This window comes from Cydia splendana, chromosome 6 (assembly GCF_910591565.1).
Source record: "Cydia splendana chromosome 6, ilCydSple1.2, whole genome shotgun sequence".
Taxonomy (NCBI): Eukaryota; Metazoa; Arthropoda; class Insecta; order Lepidoptera; family Tortricidae; genus Cydia; species Cydia splendana.
Genome location: NC_085965.1, coordinates 6,915,567 through 6,940,463, shown reverse-complemented (window position 1 = coordinate 6,940,463; position 24,897 = coordinate 6,915,567). Strand labels below are relative to the sequence as shown.

At 37.4% G+C, this 24,897-nt stretch overlaps 1 protein-coding gene across 6 annotated transcripts in view; it reads left to right on the top strand.

The window, feature by feature from the left end:
• Window positions 1–24,897, top strand: part of LOC134791288 (G protein-activated inward rectifier potassium channel 3-like) — a 70,362-nt gene that overhangs the window by 43,470 nt on the left and 1,995 nt on the right. For 2 of the 6 annotated variants that reach the window (XM_063762286.1, XM_063762288.1), the window contains exons 3-6: window positions 12,973–13,414; window positions 13,954–14,133; window positions 17,267–17,456; window positions 19,646–19,770. In XM_063762286.1, the coding sequence (XP_063618356.1) occupies window positions 12,973–13,414; window positions 13,954–14,133; window positions 17,267–17,456; window positions 19,646–19,770 (937 nt within the window). Of the gene's footprint in view, window positions 1–8,534; window positions 8,976–12,972; window positions 13,415–13,953; window positions 14,134–14,307; window positions 14,488–17,266; window positions 17,457–19,645; window positions 19,771–24,897 lie in introns of those variants that run through there. The other 4 variants (XM_063762291.1, XM_063762290.1, XM_063762287.1 and 1 more) reach the window with 4 other exon arrangements.

Genomic DNA, 24,897 nt, shown 5'->3' with positions numbered 1-24,897 from the left:
ATCAATATTATATTAAGTAAATTAATTTACTGCGTTTCTTTTATTCTTGCTTACAAATAAACCTCGTTCTGACGTAATACAATATGACACAGACACACAATATCATCTGTACAAATATGGAGTCTCTTAGCAACATTGTCGATGCCTATAAAATACATTGTAATTAAAATAAGAAAACATAACTGCTGCTAACAATCACTAAAAACCGGCCAATTCTTGGAAATTCAGGAATGAATAAGGATTTATTTGAGTTTTCCGCAAATGGTTGTACAGTGACCTGCAATAATATGTTACTCTTCGAAGGCCGCAAAAATATCTGACACGCTCGTATGGCTCTACAAATACCTACGAATCCTACGATCGTGTCAGATATTTTTGCGGCCTTCGTTGTGTCACATATTATAGCTGGTGACTGTACACAGAAAACGTAAATTACACGTCGGTGGCAGGTATTCTGTAGCATCAACACTGGCTAGATACACAACAGTTGGTTGACACAATTTATTTGTGTAGGACGGTAGAATAATTGGCATATTGATGTCACTCGCTTATATATCAATATCACATAGAAGTGCCATATTTAATCAAGCACAACGCAATTACGAGAAATATTGACTATAGACCAAGAAAAATATGTATCGACATTAAAAATGCAAAATAAACAGTTCACAGTAAAGATGGTATTGGCACGAGAAATATGAATTCTCAGAAACATTATTTATTAAAATATCATCTGCACGAAGTCTAGAAACGCTGTAGCTGCCAGTCCAGGTTTACTGTAATAATAAAACGGAATTAATTATCCATTACAGAGATCAAAAGAAATTCGCTTCAGCCTGAGTCATTTATATGAAAACACATGAATCACGCTGGAAAATGATCATTATTGAGAAATGAGCGTTGTAGATCGACAGAAACGTGACGTCACCGATAATATCATTGATCAGAATAAATCCCTGGCGCCATACGGCTTAATGGCGTACGATACAACTTCTTACTTCGAGTACTCTGCCTCTAAACCGTTCCTCCTGCACCTCGACAATTGAGCGTAGGTACTCGTATAGGGTAGGTAAGCTGTGGGTATTAATGTCAGCCCTTCTCCAATGACTAAACCCTTCAGATTTTAACAGGGCATCCATAGATATCACTCTCATCCCACTGGCATGCCTAATTTTCAGCAAGCAGGCCACTTTTCTTACAGCTCATTATGGAAGTAATAAAGAAAAGGAAAGCCAAACTATTTAAAATACTTGCCTGCACACCTTTTTGATGCGCCGCCATTACCCTTCAGCCTTATTTTTAAGGCAGCACAATAGAGACTTCCCTACAAAAATAGGGTTAAATGACAGGATTTTAAAAGCATTGGGTATTATATCCTATATACGAGTATTATTTATCAATAAATAAAATCAAAAAGAAAATAGCTACATTGTGAGAATGTAAACGTGAATTTACCGCCGTAGCTGCGAATAAATCAGAGAGGTAAGATCAAGGATACGGCTGATCGTTGATTCCTTATGAGATGGGTGCGATAACAGACAACAATGAGACACTAACATACGAATAGTAACTATTACTAATTGTTATGTAACGGTGAGTCACGGTCACGAGTTGTACTGAGCTATTACTATTCTAACAACGGTAGTATGTATAATTAGTGCAATTATTTGATATACTTACACGTTTACTATGTAAAATGTTCATAGGCATACCTACATATATGCATAGCTACGGGAACAGATGACCGCGAAACAGGCGAATACCTATACCTAGATTGCCAAAGCTAAGAGACCGGTTGGTCGACCCGTACTACGTTTCAAGGATTCCTGTAAACGCGACATGAATGGCTTCGGCATTCCAGCTAACTGTTGGGAGGAACGCGCGGAGATGAGACCGGAGTGGCGTCATAACCTGCGGGAAGGTATGGCAAAGCATGACGAGCTCTGGTTGGACCAACTTAAGCAGAAACGAAATCGTAGAGCTGCTGGACCACCCCAGGAGTCAAGGGTGTCAAGACACGTCTGTGATCGATGCGGCAAGAAATGTCGATCGGCCATTGGTCTATACAGCCATCGCAGTCGATGTAGGCTGTAGACTACCTCCTCAAAATACCTTCTTTAGTCGCTGCAATGCAACTATCGTCTGCAAAGATGCTGTGGCCAATGATGATGACGTATAGGTTCTTACACAAAACGAAAATAAAGGCTTTATAGGTACCATCGAAAAAAATTGAAAAAAAAAAATGATTAAACACTGTAAAGTAACCTAAAGTTATGGTACGTAAGAGAAACAGTTTATTTTACTCGAGGCAAGAGGTACAGTCGACGTCAAAGATATGTTTACACTTTTGCATCTTACTCCTTTGTAGGTACTAAGGCGAAATATGTAAACATATCTTTGACGTCGACTGTACAGTATGCGAATTCTTTGTAAGTGTTTATCTTGCCCCAATGTTTATCTTACATTACTCTATTTAACCTTATATGATTAAAAATGTCATAAATGAACAATATGTTTCCCAAAAAACAAACAGCAAGTCCTTAACCAAATAACACCATTTTTTGTTACATTACTGTGGCTGTTATAGCTCTATCTGTGGCGATGCTGGCGGCAAATATATTCAATTGAATATATCGACCGCAAATATATATTTTTGTATTAATTATAAAGTTTACCTACTATTTCTGTTGTCATCTGAACTGTTAATAGGTAGCTATATATAGCTAATGCAAAATTAATTAGGACCATCAGCTGCTATAATAATGACACTAGCCGTTACTAACGTGCCCGTTTTTTACCAATCGTCTCTACCTGCCTCTTTTTAGATTCGTTATGAGTCATATAACCCCCTTAGGTTACATTGAACCGGCTGAACTTTAAGCTTGGGCCCAAAGTGAAGCTTTTTTTCTGATTCTTACCTATATCTTTTGCGTGTTTGTATTTTTAGATGCGCGCTCATCGATTGACTAATGGCTTTCGTAACCGTCAAACAAACATAAATATAAACTATATAAGCCTTGTGTTATGTTTCCTGCTAAATAATTTTAGGTAGAGTTAGACCAAGAAAAGTCTGCATCGATTTTGATAGCCCACGCAGTGCAAGTGTTATTTATACGACATAATTTCATAGAAGTTTGACGTTTAAAATAAGTAAAATAACACTTGCACTGCGTGGGCTATTAAAATAGCTGCAGACTTTTCTTGGTCTAACTCTACCTATTTTAATGGAATGGGCCTTTCGGGAAAAGTACGAAAACTTGTATTGCCCTAACAATTTCATAAAATAAGAATAAAAAACCCTTAATTCAAATAAGGGAAAACTTGTTTTTAAACAAACACCCTTTTTGCGGTACCCAATATAATTTATCCAAATGTAGACGAATTTGGTCTCAGTTAAGGCCTGAACTACAAATTTTTAGAGGTTGAGAATAAACTTTGTATAAAAAAATATGTACAAGCATTTTAAAGTTCTCCTAGTTATAGTTGTCCCTGACTATGCCATCTACCGGCGAGTAGCGGTAACCTTCATTCCTGAAAACCGATAACTTCACGTGTTAGAAACTTCACACCGCACGCGCCGGAAAGACGATCTCAAGACGAACGGCTATTTCAAACTCACGTGTCACTGCGACTTGGCAACAGCACTCGGGTGTCTATTTCATTGTGAGCGAAGTTCGGTAATGTGGGTTAATAATAACTGGAAAAATTGTATCAATATTCTAATTTCAAATCTGGAAATCTGGTTGCGTCAACAGCTTGCAAATCTTTAGATAGACTTCCTGGTGTACTAAATATCAGAGACAAACACCGGCCAAGTGCGAGTCAGACTCGCCCACCGAGGGTTCCGTACTTTTTAGTATTTGTTTGTTGTTATAGCGGCACCAGAAATACATCATCTGTGAAAATTTCAACTGTCTAGCTATCACGGTTCATGAGATACAGCCTGGTGACAGACAGATGGACAGACAGACGGACGGACAGCGGAGTCTTAGTAATAGGGTCCCGTTTTAACCCTTTGGATACGAGGGTTCCGTATCCAAAATAATAAATAATGTTTAGTACTTTACATTAAAAACACCTAATTTTGCTCTCTTAAAGAGCTGACGTACTGCAATGTATACGCCGTTATATTCGGCGTTTTGATGTTTGAAAATCACCAATTTGTGCTGTCTTAGACAGTTCACTCAATAGCTAGAGGTCCAAGCGCTTTACAAAATCTATGGAACAGCGACCATGCTAAAGTACGGACGCTAAGCACGAAAAATTCTTTGTGCTTAGCGTCCTGACTATAAATGCTACAAAATATACAGTAACGCAACATTGTATAAGAAACTTTACTGACAGTCTACTGATATTTTTTTACTGATAGTTTTACTACAGTGTATCTTTTATCTCTTAAAAGATCTCACAAATGTAAATTGTCTTTTCATAAGGACTTATTATTGTGTGGTGTTCATAGAGAAAAGAGAGAGAAAAAAACAATGGGTTGCACTCCGGTAGTGCCGGCAGAAGTGAAAACTCAATGACATTGTAACAGTTTTTCGATCAGGTCACGTGTCCGTCTTACGAATCTTACGGTCACGTGACCTGTCGCGAGTTTAACATTTTCCCCCATCACAAAAAGTGCACAGCGCCGTTAAAGAAGTTTTCACTTAAAAAAAAACTCTCTTCAAATGATGTGCAATATTCTCATGTATTCTGCCGGAAGCTAAAACAGCTAGAAAATTACGAAAATCAGCTACGGATGTAACGACTAATTAATAGAAACTGAAAGTAGTTTCGCGGACTTAGCACTCGTGACGTTTCATTTTGGCAACGAATTAGATGCTGTATACGTACCTACTTCAAAGTCAAACGACAGCAACAAGCTTACAATGATGTAAACAATGCCATTTCAAAAGTAGTAAATTGGTTCAATGTTAATAATTTATTGTTAAATGAGAAAAAGACTAAATGTATTAAGTTTGTCACTAGTAGTAACGTAAGGCATGTGAAAACAAGTGTCATTGTGAAGGATGAGGAATTGGAATTAGTTGATAGTACAGTTTTTCTTGGTATAACTTTAGATTCTAAACTCCAGTGGGGTCCCTATATTGCTACTCTTTCGAATAGACTGAGCTCTGCAGCTTTTGCAGTGAGCAAAATCCGTCAGTTAACTGACGTGAAAACAGCTCGATTAGTATATTTTAGTTACTTCCATAGCATTATGGCATATGGTATTTTACTGTGGGGCGGTGCTTCAGAGATAAATACCATTTTTGTTCTGCAGAAGAGGGCTATTCGAGCAATATACAAAATGAACCATAGAGACTCACTAAGAGATAAATTTAAGGAAATTGACATAATGACAGTGCACTGTCAATACATTTATGAGAATATTCTGTATGTACATAAAAATATTGTAAATTTTAGGAAAAATTGTGAAATTCATAATATTAATACTAGAAATAAACATAAGCTCGCAGTGCCCTTCACTCGGCTCCATAAAATTAAAAAATCATTCATGGGTAATTGTGTAAGATTTTATAATAAACTTCCAAACCATATTACTGAATTATCTATTAATAAATTTAAGAATTATGTAAAGCGTAAACTCATTTCTAAAGCTTATTATCCACACAAGACTACATGAATGATATTACAACGTGGGATTAATTGTTATTCGAAATGATTATTTATTTATTAGGTATATTTGATTATTGATGATGAAATGGATATTCCGATGTAATACTATCTACTTATTTTGTTACTTATGCTTTTTTTTTGACATTTAGATTTTATTCTAGAAATTCTAGACTAGTATTTTTTTTTACAATCTTTTTAATGTTTGACGATCCTTTTGTGAAATTCTTAGTGTTAAATTTGATATGTATAATAATCCAATTTTATTATGGAATAATATTAACATCAATAAATTGCTCTGATAATTAGATTAAGATTAATTACGATTCATAAGAGCTTGTTGCTAGGCCTACATGAATAAAGTATATTTTTGATTTTGATTTTGATTTTTACTTATTAGAGTTTAGACAGTTTGCTAATAAAAGTATTGTCAAAGTAAATTATGCAGTACATTTAATTTGTTTAATTTGTTAAATGTCAAAAAGTATCGCCATCTACGCGACGATAGGCTAAAGGTATGGGTGCCATCTTTTCGAGCGATGGCACTATACAATATTCCTCTATTTAATTTTTTTTTGCTAATAATAAAGAACCGCATAAAATTTTGTTTTAACCAGATAATCTAGATTTAAATTGATTTATTACAGGATGGTCGAATTCATGGCGTTATTTAAAACTGTCTAAAAAACATAATGTTGACATAAACTAACCTTTAACCAAAAGAAGCAAATACTAGTGGTTACATACCTACATAATATCATGTCATTGGCCGAAAGACTACAGAATAATTGTAGGTATAGTCAGCAAAACCTATTACTTACGTCTTATACTTTTGTAGAGGTTTAAGGGGTTGACAATGCGCGATGTGCCTACTCAAGCATAGGTAATTGTTTTGTATCGTATTTTCTGTATTTGTCATGCTACTTCACTTCAGTCAACGTCAGTACTCGTTGTACCGACATAGCAAGACACTACGTTCGTACGTTTCCGTGAAAATACGATGGAAAATAATTATGCACTACATCTGTACTATTAGATGACTCGTAACTGTCGTAAGCTTATTGGCTGAAAATTTGGTGCAAAAAGTTGCCAAGACATGACGTCACTACCATCGGTATTTGATTTAGAGCTCGGCTAACCAACTTCTGATTTTGAATTGCCAAAATCTAGGTTTTAGACAGATAATTTGAATAATGGTAAAATACAAGAGTTTCGCATGTGATCTATATGAAACTCGTCAAAAATGTGACTTAATAACAGCGTAAACATCTCGAAACGCCAAGACAGTAGTGCCAAACACGCTGAAGTTAGAAGACGGCATCATCGGCACCTGCCTTATGTCATTGTCCAAGTCTGGGGGTGACTGTCTCAATAACGCTCCCAGTCCAAGGTCGAACGAATAAACGTCGCTGTGATTCCATTAATATAGCAAACATTTTATTTACGCTCTGGAATGACTCCTATTAGCCCGATTTTTCAAGTTCAACGATATTCCAGCGTCATTTGTTGTTCTAGGAGAATGCTTCAAAACAATACGTTAAATATTGAAGAACTCAATTTGTCTATTAAAACTAGTTTTGTGTGCCTTGATTTAAAGTCTGATTGTGCACGTAAAACACGTTCAATAGTGGCAGACATATCTATACACCTACAGTCAACCAATTTTAGTTTTAGAAAAATTAGAATCTTACAGCTTTCATAGTTCTGTTGCATTGTGATTGCACAGCCGCGAACTTGGTTGAGTATCACGTGTCCAGTTCTATTGCACCGCAGGCTTCACTTCCACTACACAGGTAGTTAACCACCAACACGTTTCTCACGTGGCTGCTGTATCAAATTTACACGCATGCTTAGCTTAAACACCTGCAACTGCGTCACAGAAGCAACATTCCTCCATTCGTAGTAGTATTAGTTCGTGAGGATTTCCCCTGGTATGTCAGGATTTTTAGTCTTTTGTCAGGATTGCGGAGGGAGTAGGCGAGGGTCAAGGTTTTTTTGGAAACCTCAACTAATCTAGAAACTAGCTAAAAGTTTGGAGTTGGGTAGAGGAAAGCGAAGGTTATGCTGTAGTTACAGGATTTCTTGGCGTGCTGAGTAGGCTTAGTGCGGGTCTGCGGGTGCGCCGCGACTGTATCTTGCGCGCGATATAGATTACTGGTCTCTATATAGTTAATAGAGATAGAAAAGGACGAGTAGTCTATCGACCAATGGGTTAGGTGGGGAGGGGTTTTAGACATATATGACCGTCCTTTTGTGATATGATTTTTGGTCAAGATATTCCATTTTTCGGTATGGCAATTGGCAACCCTATCTCTATGAATCGTTGCTCTGAAACGACTGAACAAGTCGCTATCCACCTCTTCAATTGTCTAATGCGTAACTCAGGTTGGTACGAGACTAATCATCTCGATGACGGCAGCAAATTCTTATCCGAAACACTTCAACGTTTCCGTAGCTATTTTAATAATCACGTAATAGTACTACGCGTGCAAAATAGCCCGCGCCAATCCAGCTGTCATTGTTAATCTGAAATCACTTTTCGACTTTATTTATCTGTACTCGTAAATCTTAACAGATAAATATTTTGTTCCTCTTCAGAACGCTGAGATCCAAATATTTATGCTACAATGAATAGTAAAACAAGATGGAATAAGCCAGATTAGCGAAAGAGTGGAGACGATATCGTACTACTCAAAAATGAGAGCGGGCGACGTCGCGACGCGCCTCGGCGTCGCGCGCCGCCGGTTGGCACGGGACGCCTGTAGTGTTTGTTTGGGAACGTCTTCGCATCTGTTTCATTAAACATCCGCTCAGTATTGGACTAATTCCCTCACAATCGGTGCGAGTGGAAAGTCAACTGCACGTTTTCTTGGGACGATTTTTCTGCGTCGCCATTTCTTGATGACAGTGTCGCGAAGCATTCCCCGGGGGACAATGGTACGAAAATTCGTGGCGCTGTTGTTCGACATCAAGGAAGTGTTCAGTGAATCGTTAATAAATGTTCTGCTGAAAGACAGAGTGGAGACGGTCTGTTAGTGCGATCGTTGTAGTTATATTTGCCGCTGATATTTACCCGTGTGATAAAACGGTGATTTAGGTTAATACGACATTACAAAGCGCTGGTTTCGCTACTGAATGTGATAAAATAGCTTAATATACAGTATTTATAAAGACAGCTTTAAGGAGTGTTTGAGACTTTCTGTATAAATCACGTCGTCTGGTAAAAAGAAAGTCAATTTTAAGATGGAAGAAAGAATGTCAGGACTGAAAAGATGTATAAGTCAAGTGTCTATGTTCATGACTGGAAAACCTGTGAATTCGTCGGAATCTGCTTGGAGAGAAGAATTAAATAAGTGAGTTTTATTTCAGTATGTTCTTTCGTATTATACGAGTGTATCGTATAATACGAAATCGTCTTTCGTATTGTTATAGATTAGGTAAAGTCATGTAGCTGAAAGACATGTCTGTAGAATAACTGGATACACGTAACCTGGCACTGAGTAATCACATCAGACAAAGAGCTACAAGTAATATAGTTTAGGCTGTCTCAAGTATTTGGTACCAGTTAATTTACTGAATATATTGCAGCGTGTATCTTGTTACGAAGCTATTAGAATCGAATAACATTAACAACATGTTTGGGCCCGATTCGGATTTTTAAATAGACATCTACTAGATATCTTTTAGACGTCACCAAGATACGATAACGATATGTTTAAGATCTAACCTGTCAAATTTGACATTTATGCGATTCTGGAGATACTCTTGAACGATTTCCACAAGATATGACTTAGAGATCCAATTCACATCTAATAGATATCTAACACTATCTGACGTAAAAGTGACACTGGTTGCCCGAATTGAGCTCCAAAAGAGAACTAGTTGAAATCTAAACTATAACGTATCTAGAATGGATCTAGTACGTGTCGTCTCTTGTGAATATCTTGAAGTTCGAATACGGCAGTTTGTCTACATACCTACCTACCTTTAAATGAAGATATTGATCAAAATCGAGTATCAAAAATTTAATGAAAATTTAAAAAGAATCAAAATTAAATTATGCCTCAATTACGTGGTAATCAACTAATGAACCAGCATCTACTTTATACCTACTTACCTTAACTACAGTCACCAATTAAATCAGCTCGTTGAATGCAAATGAAATAATTCCAAATAATTATCTGACACGCAATAACCATGTCTTGCGGCTTTCCTTCAATTTATACGATTTCATTGCGTAACATACCTACTTATTAAAATCATTGCACATAGGTATTGCGAGTTTGACAAGTAAAACACTGCCTGTAAAACATTACAAATCTAATTCAAACTAAGGTTAGGTATTCAATATTTATCATTTAAAATCGTCACTCATAAATCTACCAACTAACATGAAGAAACAACTCAATGTTAGCATCAAATACTTTTCTCGTTTGTCTTTGAAGATTAAATAACCTAGTTACTACATGGGTGTCAGTTATTAAAAAGGATCTCTCCAATAACAATTTAGATCTAGCGACGACCCGGTAACGATATCTCTGGAGAAGGAGGATTAGGAAAGCCGACCTCAATTATTATAGAAATAGGACAAGGCCGAAAGAAGAAGAAGAAGAAAAAGAAGATTAAATAGAACCTCTACGAGTGCCTTGTTTATCAAAAGCTTGTAACTTGTATTACAAGATTTACAAGTGGAAGTACCTTTTTGACAGCTTTTGTTAGAAAGGGACTTCCACTTGACTTTCACTTTTGATAAACAGGGCACTGGTGTAGTGATAAAATAATTAAGGGATCAATAGAGAATAGAGAGAACTAAGCGGTTGTTGCAAAATTGTATGTGTCATTATAAGAAAGTAACACAAGAATACAAATAAATTATTACATTTCAGTCATAAATGATACCATGTATGTTCACATATCATATCCATTAGGAATCCAGATCAAATTAATTTTAACCTTTAATTACAATTAAGGTGACGTAGTGTTGTTAAGTGCAGCGTCGTTGTTGCGGCGGCTATAGCTGTAAATTTCCTGTATTTCTTCAAAAAATGAGTGACAAAATGATCGTCATAATCGCGACAGTAATGCGGCGGCAAACGTCACTTATTTTATCAAGGAAATTTTTTAAAAGGACTTACTTCTCTATGAAAACCATATAAAAATAAGCCCTTTTGAAAAGACCCTCCTCAGTTGATATCCAAATGCACCTAGAATACGCCCCCAGGTTCATGGAATGTAACTGTGGAATGTAAACAAATGTAAAACCGGAGTGTCCGGCCGCTCGGCACCGGGCAACCGCAGGCGCAGGCATTTGCAACCCGGCGACATACTATACAAATATATCTCGGTTTGCCTTGAGTTTCTATAATTCGAGCCAATTTCCATTTTGACAGTTACTTTTATTAAGATTTTTTTTTGTAATTTTAGCTGATTCTGATCTTGTATTTTAGAACTGCATTATAAGAAGGTGGTATTAATGTAGTTGAATGAAATTGTTGAAATCATAACTTAACCGGACCGATTAATTCCCTACAAAAATTAATTCTTCATACCACAAGCTTGTAAAGAATCTCTTTATTATTCAATAACTGATGAGAAAGTTGCATTTTATTCACAAGAGTGGCAAAGTAACTTTATGCTAATTTTGAGTTGGTAGGGACCTCATGTTGTCTGGAGGAATTATTTTTAAATTACACAATGATTTTGATTGATAAATATTGTATAGCGATAATTTGAATTTGATATGTAGGTAATGTTTTACACTTAGTATTTTCCTCGCGTGTGGTAAAAACAATATTGCATGTTTACACGGCGTTTAAAATTAAATAAAGGTGTTGTTACTTCTGTTCATAAAGGACAATTAATAGAGCGAGCGGATTGAATGCATGAATTCGTTAGGTACATATATATATACTTAGTTAGAATAGTAACTATCCTTCAAATGATAAATACTTCGGATAAAACCTTTACTTTATAATGTTTACAGAAAGCATATTTATCTAGAAAGCTTTTCTACTGATAATGTTAAAATATAGGCACTCGGCGTATATGGGTTAGGTCTGAGTGCAATTAAACGCGATAAAATAATCTAAAGTACGTCATTTGAATAAACCACATTTAGTGCACTTACGTTAAAAGTGGGACAGACTGCGGCATGAACTTATTAATTGACTTTTCATTACACAGTACTAATTGAATAATGTGGTAAATGTAGGTAATTCATATTTCGTTATGCGTAATAATTGAGCTTATTGGTTTGTGGGCCGGTACATCGTAACATTCGTAACGTAACAATGTTGTTCACAGCTTATAGTATATTAAAACCATATATATTTTCAGTCTAATTTAATAAGCGGCAAGTTGTATTGTAGGTACCTATTTATTTGAAATAGAGGAATATTGTCAAAGTAAATTATGTAGTCAGTACATTGCCATCTTTCGACACAAATGATTAACACTTTTAGAACTCCATTTGACTTTGATCCTTATTTTTTCACTGATATGTGTTAAATTTATTAAATGTCAAACAGTATCGCCATCTAGTCGAGGATAGGCCAAAGGTATGGTGCCATCTTTTCGAGCGATGTAGTCTAAATTCTCTGTGCCTATGCTATGGCATTACCATAATCTCACAAAAAGTACATGGCTAATGATACACTAAAACTTTTTAAACAAAAGTTGACAATTCCCCGACCGCCGCTGAAAAGGCACTAACAAATTAAGCAGTCTGCAAAAAAAGTAAATCGTTTCCTATGAAGATACATCCGTTAATGTTTTTAGGTTTTGGCATTAAATAACAACAAATAAACAACCAACTTATTACTTCTATATATATATTCTATGATTATTTACATTTATTGAATGTAAAACAAACCCGTTTTATACCCACGGTTAGCCATGCGGCATCCGTCCAGATTACAGATGGATCACTGTACTCGTCCAATCAAAGCGAACTCCGTTGTTTCGATAATGATTAATGACTTGTGCGCAAACGTTTAGTCATCAAACAGTGCGAAGTCTGAAACACGATTCCCTGTTTGCTGAAATGATTTATTGGGATTTACTGATATTTATTTGATCAAAGGCGATGACTAGCATAATTAGCGGGTTTCCAAAATTTCGCATTGATGTATGTACCTACCTATTGTAGGTGTTTCGACGTTTGTTCTAAGTCATTGCTTCCTAAACACCTCAGATTTCGTTTGAAATGACGTAAAACGGTTAATTGACAGCAGTAAACACAAAATCACGATTACGGTCTCGTTTAACAAAAGCTGTGACGTAATCGCGTCTCTCTAATTAGCGGCTCGTCTGAGCTAAACAAATAATAGAAATCAATGTTATGCTTTGCAGATACCGTCAAGCCCGTTATGCAGCGAGGCGCGTGAGAAAGCGCGTCATCTTCAAACACGGCGACTGCAACGTCGTGCAATGGAACGTGGCCAAGCGCAGACGCCGGTACCTCCAGGACATCTTCACGACCCTCGTGGACGCGCAGTGGCGTTGGACGCTGATGGTGTTCGCGCTCTCCTTCATCCTCTCCTGGTTGCTGTTCGCGCTCATCTGGTGGCTCATCATATTCACGCACGGAGACCTAAACCCCCCCGCCAACAACACCGATCCCATCATCCCCTGCCTCAACAACGTCAACACCTTCACCGGCTGCTTCCTGTTCTCCGTAGAAACGCAACACACCATCGGCTATGGATCCAGGACAACGAACGAGGAGTGCCCGGAGGCTATCTTCGTTATGTGCCTGCAGAGTATTGTTGGAGTCTTCATTCAAGCATTTATGGTAATTTTATTTTATTTACTCTACGTATGCAGTGATTCAGTCTGCCAGGATGTCTGGGTAACGATACTATATTAAACTTTTATTAATGACATTCTTGACCAGACATGAATTTCCTTTGAAGAACAAAATATAGAGATGTTGAACGACACATTTTAGAGTAAATTACTGTCCGTCAGCGTAGCGTTAGTTGCGCAGTGTGTATTTAGAAATCTACCTGATTTAAAGCCAATATGATAATTTAAAATAAACTTGGCACAGCGCCAGTTTTGCTAACGTATCAAGTGATGCAGACGATCTCTTAAAAATGATTACTAGATTTATAGAGACCATACCACATGAAAATAATATCGTTAATCTATTTAACGATTTAGCAATTAGCATAGTTATATCAATGCGTTCTAGAAATATAATAGTGAGTTAGTAGTCAAGGTGGCTGTAGACTAATTTCAGTGCAACAGTCATTGGAAAATGCAAAATTGAGAACCATGGCCCTCGCCGCTGAGCGACGTGACAGTGACAGCAAGGTTGTTCTATTCTAGGTGGGAATCGTGTTCGCAAAGCTCTCTAGACCCAAAAAGCGAGCCCAGACCCTACTTTACTCCCGAAACGCCGTCATTTGCTTGCGGGATGGGCAGCTGTGCCTGATGTTCCGCGTGGGCGACATGAGGAAATCACATATTGTCGAAGCCCATATAAGAGCCCAGATAATCCGCCGCAAGGTATATTATTTCAACAAAAACGGAGACTGGTTAGTGATTGGGGATTTCAGTTCGCACGCTTAGAAGCATCTTAGCACTGTCTCCACTCCTTAACGTCGGGTCGTCATTTGGCTATTCAAATTTCGACTCTCACAGTTTCGATTGCCAAGTCTCATTTAATTTTCTTGTCTTTAGGTGGGTCTAATATTCGCGAAGCTGGCTCGAGCCAAAAAGCGTAACACCACGCTCCTGTTCTCGAGGAACGCTGTCATTTGTTTGAGAGACGGCGAATTCTGTCTCCTATTCAGAGTGGGTGACATACGCAAGTCGCATATACTTGAAGCGCACATCCGTGCTCAGATTATTCGGAAAAAGGTATCTAGATAATTGTTAAGTTAACGCAATGTAAATGTGCATTTGATGTCTAATTTGCGCGTTTAACCATAACTTTCTTTATTTACTTGTGTTTGTTAGACCCATCTATAGAATTGTTCGTGTCGCATGCTGCATGCTCGCTTCTTTATTTTGCTTCTTAACAAGTTAACATACGCTTATGTTTACTATTTACGCTTCTAGAGTTTTTAGCAACGTGGTTGTGCGGTTGATTCACTCCGGTTAAGCGAAAACGATAAAGCTATGATTGGAGTCCGAAGCTAATGACTTTTTAATACGTAGAACAACCATTTGCGTTGTTTTTGTCGGTAATACCAACGGCCTCTGGAACGAATCAAACAATTATGATAACTGAACTCGCAACAATTCAAATAATTCAAGTGGTTATGATAGCCAGCCCTTTTAGAATCCAAATATATCTACCAATATAAATTACATAATGGTAACTACTATCTGTCAGTTAAAAAATATATTTCAACAGAGTTACTTACCTACTTAATCCAATGACATATGGTCAAAAAGATCACTGTGTTATGTCTTTCCTGTAGACATACACAAGAGTTAAGGGCTATAAAGGTTAATTTTCTTATTTAACCCTTATCCACGTGAAAAGGTCCTCCTTTTATTTAGAGAACTATGATAAAATCATTGCTTACATGCCCACAAGCTGTTAACTATTGCCCACAGGAGAGAAAAATGTATTGTTCGCGCGTTTTTGTATTAACCTGTCCTGATCTACAATTATTCCAAAATATTTTGAACTCCTCGAATAACGCTGCATAGGTATTCTGCTAAAAAAGTTGCAGTAAAAAGTTCATTTTCTTCATTTGTAGGAACAATAACATTATACAACGTAAATACCCTCAATAAACAATCTTCAGATGTATCCTATTAAACATCAAAGTTTTACGTTTTGATTTTCCCCAGACATGTTTAAAATGGTGGGCAGACTAAAATACGAATAACAACAGCAGACGGAGCAAACAAACGGCAATTGACGTAAAATTGTATTTGCCCAGACCCAAACGAACAATGAATTGGCATTTAACACGAATATGATTTGCGGTGCGATCACATGGATTTTTCTTGCTGTGTGTCACAGTATTTTTTGTGTGTTCGGGTAATTAAAAATACGTCAGATTGATAATTCTAAAAATTTACTCTAACTGACGTAATTATTGGTGACTTTCGAAATTACCCGCATACCGTAAAATGGGGTGAGTAGGGACTGCGAGGAGAGTCGGCGGGTTATGAATGGGGAGAGAAGGGTTGACAGGGGAGTGAGCTGGTTTTTAAGACGAAACAGGAGCTGAGTTTTAAATATTTTAGGTAAATATACCCGTCTCGCTAACGGAAGCGGCACCTAAAAGTAGTGCGATAAGGACAAGGCGAAAAATCCTGCGTAAAAATCTCAAAAATCGAGGTTTCGTACTCCTCTGTTTCCTCTTCCAAAACTTAACCAATCGTAACCAAATTTGGAAATCTAAATGATTATGAAATTATCTGTGTCGGACCGTTTTGCTTTTTTGGCTAATTGATATCAGTTTTGAATGCCACGCCTCTCATTGCGGCATAGTCAATTAGGCCATTTTGGCCATTTTTGAAGGGCTCTAGCGCCTTAAAAAACAAAAATATCAAAAAAAGCAAAACGGTCCGACACAGATATTGATAATATTAATCTGTGTTGAAAAAATCATTGCTCTAGCTTCAAAAACCACGGAGGAAAACGAGGAGTACGTTTGTATGGAGAAATGACCACTCCCGTTGGCTCTTAAGGCTACTGCTACCTAAATAATGTATTCCTATTACAAATGGAGCTATAGTAATATTCATATTAAAAAATATCGATTCAACAACGATTCAAAATCACCTTTTGTATGAAATCCCATCCCACCCCAACTACGAGGGACTACGGGGTGAGGAGGGATTTTGTGTTTATCGTTAAAGTTATGAAATGGAACTACCTTAAATCATAAAAAAAACTAAAATACAAACGGCCAGAACATTTATTAATAAAATTAAGTTTGCATAAAATGTTATCGAGGTTTGAATGTCGGTTTTGTCCCTACTCACCCCATTTTACGGTACTCCGTATTTTATTCTATATTGTCAGTATCAAATAGTGCATGTTTCAATATGCATGGCGCTTTATTTTACGCTTTAGATACAGTTTATCGCCAATGAACAAGCAGTAGCATTATAAATAAACAAAATAACGTAAATAATTGTAAGTATACCATAAAATACCTTTAAAACTAGATTTAAAGCTATTTATATTCATTATCACTCGTTGTTCATTGGTGGAAGATATTGCTTAGATCTGGTTGTTAGTAAAATAAACAGTAGATCTAGAATTAGACGCAGTTGTAGATACAGTCAAATCAAATGCATGAACTATAATGCCGTCATTTACAAAGAGATATATTATGATGACATTTGCAAGGAAAATAATCAGGACATGGGTATGTTTGTTGAATAAACTTAAGTAAAAAATTTGAGCAGCCGTTGGGTGGGACAGAAAGAAGGAATCAACTTAAGCGATAGAGCATCAATAAATAATTGAAATAAATTTATCTGATAAAGATTTATATATTCCTTCTTTCTCACGCTATAGCTGCTTTTACCATAAAGTGCTTTGGGATAATGTTTGAACTAGATAATTTGATAGAATAACGTTTTCTTTATCATAACACTTTCAAATTCGGAATCACTCTCCAACAAAACAGTGTACCTCAAACTTAAAGCTGGTCTATACCTTTAGATCACCAGAGAAGGCGAGGTGCTGCCGTTCTACCAGCAAGAATTGAAAGTCGGTGCCGACGGGGAGGAGGACCGGCTCATGTTCATCTGGCCCATGACCATAGTACACAAGATCAACGAGAAGTCGCCGCTCTACAATCTGTCGGCTGCCGATATGCTTAGGGAGAGGTTCGAAATCGTCGTGATGTTAGGTGAGAATTTTATTTATTATATCTATGTATATCTTTATCTTTAGCTACACACATATCATAAACCCTTTATGATGCGTTCAAAAACCGCGAATTAAAACCAGTATAACGTAACGATACCCTTTTTTAGAGATTTATTATCTGTGAATTTTTTTCGCTTTCAGCCCGTTTCACAAACCCACGTCCTGTTTTAATTAATTTTAATGTCCTTTGTTATATATCAGTCACATAAACTAATTTTATTGCATAAAAGAAAATCTTAACGTAGGTACTAACAGAAAATTTCTTAGTTGTCCATTGGTCGACATTATGTCTTTGCGATATTTATTATGGGACAGAAAAAAATTCAGCTCATTAAATAGTTTCGCTACTTTGACAGACGGAAAACAATGTAATTCCCCTTGTTTATATTGCTAGGACTTCCCTATTTAACTATTTGTAATCGCCGTTTACAAACAACGTGTTATTATTGGTTGCTCTTCCGTTAAATTTAGTTTTAGTCTGGTCAGCAGTAATGAGACTCACAATTTTTGTTATTGCACTAGCAATTTGTTTTAAAACGTTTGTCAAAATTTAAGGTCCGAAAATGAACCATTTAAATATCACTAGTTGAGGTTTTACTGCTACTGGTCATTTTTCGTAGGTACATTTCAACCTAATTAACTGTATAGTGTTATGGACACTAAAGACTTAAACAGGTGCATCTCATATTGTAGTTGTATAGTCCAAAACTGTAGAGTTGCAACCTTGTGAACGTTTCACATTATATTGGCACCCATCATATATTTCGGTTACATAATAGCCTACTGTACTAATTGATCAAATCAATTCGTAGACCACATCCATGACAATAAACTTAATTCAAACTATTCAAAGTAAACTATAATATTTAGCATTGTGATATTACCAATTACAAGTCACATCCACAATATACAATTTCAGTGACTAATATAACTAGATCGTAAAAGTAATATTATTGGTATAACTTTTGTAACGTTTTTACTCTGTAGTTGATGTTTTGGCGTTTCCTCGTACTGTTTTGGTAGTTTGCCCTGAACTTTACTTAAATAACCATCATCTACGTAACAGACGAACATAGGTACCTACGTGTGACATCATTACGATAATTGCCAATATTTATAGATTTTTGGCTTGAAATTCAAAAGATAATTGTGGAATGTTGCATCCCGTCTAAGATACTAGAGAACATAAGAGTATAGTTTTTATAAAGTATTCACCTACATATTTACTTAAATACAAATAAATAGGTTTTCAATGTTTGAGAGATTCTTTACACATTTCCTTTCGTTATTCAGTTACAAGACACTCATACTGTACTTACCTATAAAGGTCACCAAATGGGGTCACCCATTATCTTTCCAGAATATTCTTTCCTTTCATACAGAAGGCAATGTTTTGCTTCATCTATAAATGCTTGAAGGTCAGTGCTAGCACCGCTAGCTAATTATAATGACTCATAGCATAAGCCAAAAATAATCCCGTATTGGAGATGGGTTTATGTCGTATCATGACGTAAGATAGTTCATTAATGTTAGGTTTTTCTTTACTGGACTGGACGGGCAACCCGCTTGGCGGGTTCTCTGTTCGTAGTCGCTTTCCTCCACAAAGCGAGAAAACGCTGAGATCGGCTACAAGCGTAGCGCTAAGAAAACGTTGGCAGTGGATCTTTTAAGGTCACATTCTAATTGCGATAGCATTCCTGTGCAGTTGAAGGAAATGTTAATATTAGTATCGATCTCCTGGATAATTGACATTTTCGGTAGCAATGTAGTCGACAGTTGCTGCATTGCTGTCGACTGCATTGCTGCAGGTAAAATATTGATATTTAATTTGACATTTCCTGCAGCAATGCAGTTTGAAAATGCATCAGGAAATGGGAAACGCAACGTCATATCCTGTATAATTAAAATTTTCTGCAACAATGCAACTCTGACTCAATTTTCGGAAAGTAGGTAACATTATGCCATTTCATAGAATTTTAAGGACAGCTAGTATAGGTGCCTTGCGAACGATACAGTAGTCTCTTTCTCTATCACTCTTCCATATTAGTGCGAATTGCATCTTGCCTAGGCAGCCTGTCTTCGACTGTGATATTAGGAGCATTGGCTAGAAAGTGAAGATGACGGTAAAAAGACAGGTATACTTAATAATTAATAATTTAATGTTTACAGAGGGTGTAATCGAGTCTACGGGGATGACCACGCAGGCTCGGAGCAGTTTCCTTCCGTCAGAAATTCTGTGGGGGCACCGGTTCGAGACTATGGTGACGTTCAGGAAGGATACTGGAGAATATGAGGTTAGTTCTTTTAACCCGTCTTCAGGTCAGGAACTATACCTAAACAAGGAGGAAAGTATCATTGTATAAGCAGGAAATATTTCCATCGACTTGTAAATCTTACACTGTACGAGTATGTAAACATCTTAAATAAGTACCTACTTACTTACTTGGAAGCGATTACTAGGAAGCGGTGGTGGCTGAGTGGATATGACGCCCGACTTTCAATCCGGAGGTCGCGGGTTCAAATCCTGGCTCGTACCAATGAGTTTTTCGGAACTTATGTACGAAATATCATTTGATATTTACCGCTAGCTTTTCGGTGAAGGAAAACATCGTGAGGAAACCTGCATACATCTGCGAAGAAATTCAAAGTCCCCAATCCGCATTGGGCTAGCGTGGGGACTATAGCCCAAGCCCTCTCGCGCATGAGAGGAGGCCTGTGCCCAGCAGTGGTACGTATATAGGCTGAATTATTATTATTATTATATTATTACTTACTTAAAATGGCGAAATTTTTCAACAGAGATACCTACTCGCTTGTGTAATTATAAAAGTGATCGCATGATAGATATGTACGAGAATAGAGAGGTAAAGTCTAAGAAAAAAACGTGCCCCTTAGTTTGACATCCAAAACAGATGGCGCTGTACTGCGCCATATATTTTGCGGTCACTGAATTGTCAAACGTCAACTTTTGACAATCAGAGTTACCGCAAAATGTATGGAGCTGTACAGCGCCATCTCGTTTACCTGTCAAATTCGAAGTACTATTACCTTAATACTATTTATATTCTTTATATGTACCTGGTTACATCCACAGTCGAGTGTCTGTCTTTTTATTTTACTTGTTGACCTTCCACCCATTGTGGCTTAAAAACCGAGAAATTTTACAGGGGGAATTCCAGCTATAGTTACTCTGATCCAGTTCGTTGGTTGTTATTTTTATCGTATGTAAATACATCACAAAACGTGACTTATCACTAGTAATGTATTCGTTACAAGGATCCGTAAAACAAACAATTCCTTCTATGAAACTCAATGGAGTAAAGTAATATAATAACACAACAACGTGAATCATGACGAATGACGTTAGTTATGGTACTTTATGGAAGTGCGATAAGTCAAATTATCCCTAAACCATTTATAGTGTAGGTAATCAATGTCACGTGTGCGCAGTATGTGGAGCCATTTGAATTTATTGTAAGCTATTCAATCGCCAATAAAATTAGCCACGGAAACAATTTTCTATATTTCATTATTACTGATTAAGAGTCCTTACTCCTACAGACGAGCGTATTTTGCAAAATGCTTCCTTTTTCATTTAAGATTACGACGTAACTATTAGTATTTATTCAAAAACTGATAACGTACTTAAATAATCATTTCTTAAACTAGGGGCTGAAAACGTTCAAATTTTCATTTTCTCTTTTTGAACCTAAAATAAATGAGTTTTCTTAGGAGTCTTTTTCAAATTTTGCAGTGAGAAGGGTCGTTTCGGTTCTCAATTTTGCAGTAAACAAGAATCATTTGGTACATGAATGATTACAATTCAACTCACCATATCTTGTACGAGGGGCTGACATGCTTGAAAATCGAAGATTCATTTTAAAAAATTGATAAAAAACCTTCCGAGTTTTCTTCATTTTTTTGGTGAAAACAGGGTTACATTACATTTTTTTATCGCAAATTGGACTTATATTTTGCCCCAAAAATAATATTTTATCAAATTGTAACTTTATGTCTACTCATAAAAAAAAAATCATAACTATAGGACCTACCTAGCCGTAAATCTATATTTTTTTAAAGACGTATAAATCACGCTGCACCGACACCGCGCGCTCAGTCTCCGCCGAGTGCGCTTAGGGGACGGACCTGTGCTCGACCGTCAGGCGTTCGTTGCTTTCGTAACCATCGAGAGAGTTCCGAGAAGTGCTGTATACTATGATTAGAAAATCTTGATCCAAGGGTGTACATTTTTTACACCATATTTAATTTTAACAACCGACTCTCGCTTATGTGATAGATTTTCAGTGTTACTTGAATTCTGGTTAGGGTTTGCATTTTTATTATACCCGGACGACCTGGATGATGTCCAGGTTCTCATGATGGAGTCAGGAATGGTCACCGAACTCCTAATCTACTCATCATAACTCCATCGTGTTTGGGCTCAATAGATTTTCCTTGACGAACACCATCGATCTAGATGAGGTCCAGGTTCTCATGATGGAGTCAGGAGTTGGTCACCAGAACTCCTAATCTACTCATTAACACTCCATCGTGTTTGGGTTCAAATGATTTGCCCTGATGAGCACCATCTATCTAGATAAGGTCCAGGGTCATGAGACCCTTCTGGTGACCAACTTCTGACTCCATCATGAGATGGTCACCAGAAGTCCTAATTTACTCATCATAAGTCCATCGTGTTTGGGCTCAATCGATTTGCCTCGACGAGCACCATCTATCTAGATGAGGTCCAGGGTCATGAGACCCTTCTGGTGACCAACTCCTGACTCCATCATGAGATGGTCACCAGATGTTCTAATCTACTCATAATAACTCCATCGTGTTTGGGCTCAATAGATTTGCCCCGACGAGCACCATCGATCTAGATGAAGTCCAGGTTCTCATGATGGAGTCAGTAATGGTCACCGAACTCCTAATCTACTCATCATAACTCCATCCTGTTTGGGCTCAATAGATTTTCCTTGACGAACACCATCGATCTAGATGAGGTCCAGGTTCTCATGATGGAGTCAGGAGTTGGTCACCAGAACTCCTAATCTACTCATTATCACTCCATCGTGTTTGGGCTCAATCGATTTGCCTCGACGAGCACCATCTAGCTAGATGAGGTCCAGGGTCATGAGACCCTTCTGGTGACCAGCTCCTGACTCCATCATGAGATGGTCACCAGATGTTCTAATCTACTCATCATAACTCCATCGTGTTTGGGCTCAATAGATTTGCCCCGACGAGCACCATTGATCTAGATGAAGTCCAGGTTCTCATGATGGAGTCAGGAGTTGGTCACCAGAAATCCTAATCTACTCATTATCACTCTATCGTGATTGGGCTCATTAGATTTGCCCTGACGAGCACCATCTATCTAGATGAGGTCCAGAGTCATGAGACTCTTCTGGTGACCAACTCCTGACTCCATTACGAGATGGGGTCAGGAGTTGGTCCCCAGAAGTCCTAATCTATTCATCATAACTCCATCGTGTTTGGGATCAATAGATTTGCCCCGACAAGCACCATCGATCTAGAATCTAGATGAAGTCCAGGTTTTCATGATGGAGTCAGGAGTTGGTCACCAGAACTCCTAATCTACTCATCATAACTCCATCGTGTTTGGGCTCAATAGATTTTCCTTGACGAGCACTATCGATCTAGATGCGGTTGATAGATTATTAATATTATTTTATTTTACATACATACTTACAAATAAAGCTTCATTTGCTTCCCACAAGGATCAAGTAAACCTTATAAATCAACTTCGTTCTAAATAAAAACCGGCCAAGTGCGAGTCGGACTCGCACACGAAGGGTTCCGTACCATTATCTATAAAAACGGTCACCCATCCAAGTACTGACCCCGCCCGAGCCCGACGTTGCTTAACTTCTATCAAAAATCACGTTTACAACAGTATGGGAGCCCCACTTAAATCTTTATTTTATTCTGTTTTAGTATTTGTTGTTATAGCGGCAACAGAAATACATCATCTGTGAAAATTTCAACTGTCTAGCTATCTCGATTCGTGAGATACAGCCTGGTGATTGACGGACGGACGGACGGACGGACAGCGGAGTCTTAGTAATAGGGTCCCGTTTTACCCTTTGGGTACAAAACCCTAAAAACGGAGATACTTCTGTTTTAGACATAAAATCGAACTTCAGAGAGTTCAGTAGTTGTTACTTGCAGGTACTCTCGAATTTATTGTCATTATACAGGGTGGCCATAAAATAAGTGCTTTTCCGCTGCTGGCAAGAAAATGGTTGCTGGAAAAAAAATTACCCTCCCATAGAAAATGGACTAGACAAAATGTATGAAACAGCCAAATTTTTTTTTCGCGATTTCGGGGTTGGTCCCATCGCGGTTCGCGGTTGCTTAGTTCAGTATAATCCCTAAACCTCCCTGGCAACGGGCATGCACTTATTTTTGGCCACCCTGTATATATTATTATTTAATATAACCTTATCTTTAAAACATTTAATTATTCAACTTCCTTGGTGAACTGACTTGAATAAGTTACTTGACTTCGTGGATGAACTTGTCACAATAATTCCATGACATACAGAGGTAAACAATCATTATTTTTTACTCGTCGTTGGTTATATATTATCTTATCACATATACTCTATTGACTACTACCATGCTTATAAAATAAAATACAGAGTGCCAATATAACGTTAAAATAAATTTACTTGCAAATTAAATTGAAAAGTATCCAAATTATTCTTGTCTGCGTTGAAACGCGCTTAGCTTTGCCGGCGCTCGCGTACCGAGCGCTAACGCCATCTATCGAGTGTTATTTCGCAAAATCGGTGAACGCTCTAAGGAATAAGGGCTCTTAATATTGGGTGATTTTGACTGTGGTCTGACTGACAAATTAGTTTTGACGACATTGTGATACCACCTGCAATGCACCAAAGGCAAAGATTGTATTAATTCGATGTGTAAAGTCAATTGTGCTTCGAATTTGACAGCAAATGTAGATGGCGCTGTACGGCTTCGTACATAATGCGGTGAGTCTGGTTGTCAGAATCAGACGATTAATCATTTACGACAAGGTAGCCGTTTAGCCGTATATCCATAATTTGTGATCAAATAGGAAAGGACAGCCTTTGATCTCACCAGTCTGTATCATAGGCACCTTACCAAATGGCACAGATTTTACCGTACTTTCTCATTGGTTTCACACGTTGCGATATTGGCAATGTTCCAGTAGGTCCCATTTACATACAATATTGCCGGTCCTCTCGTCCTTGAGACACCTGTATCCAGCATTGAAGTGATCATATTAGACACGTCTATTTCAGAGCCGGATTGTCTACAGTCTCGGAAATCAGACAGATAAAACTATGATCGACAGATTTTTACGATCACGAACATTTTGGCTATGGTCTACAGTCTACATTATACCACGA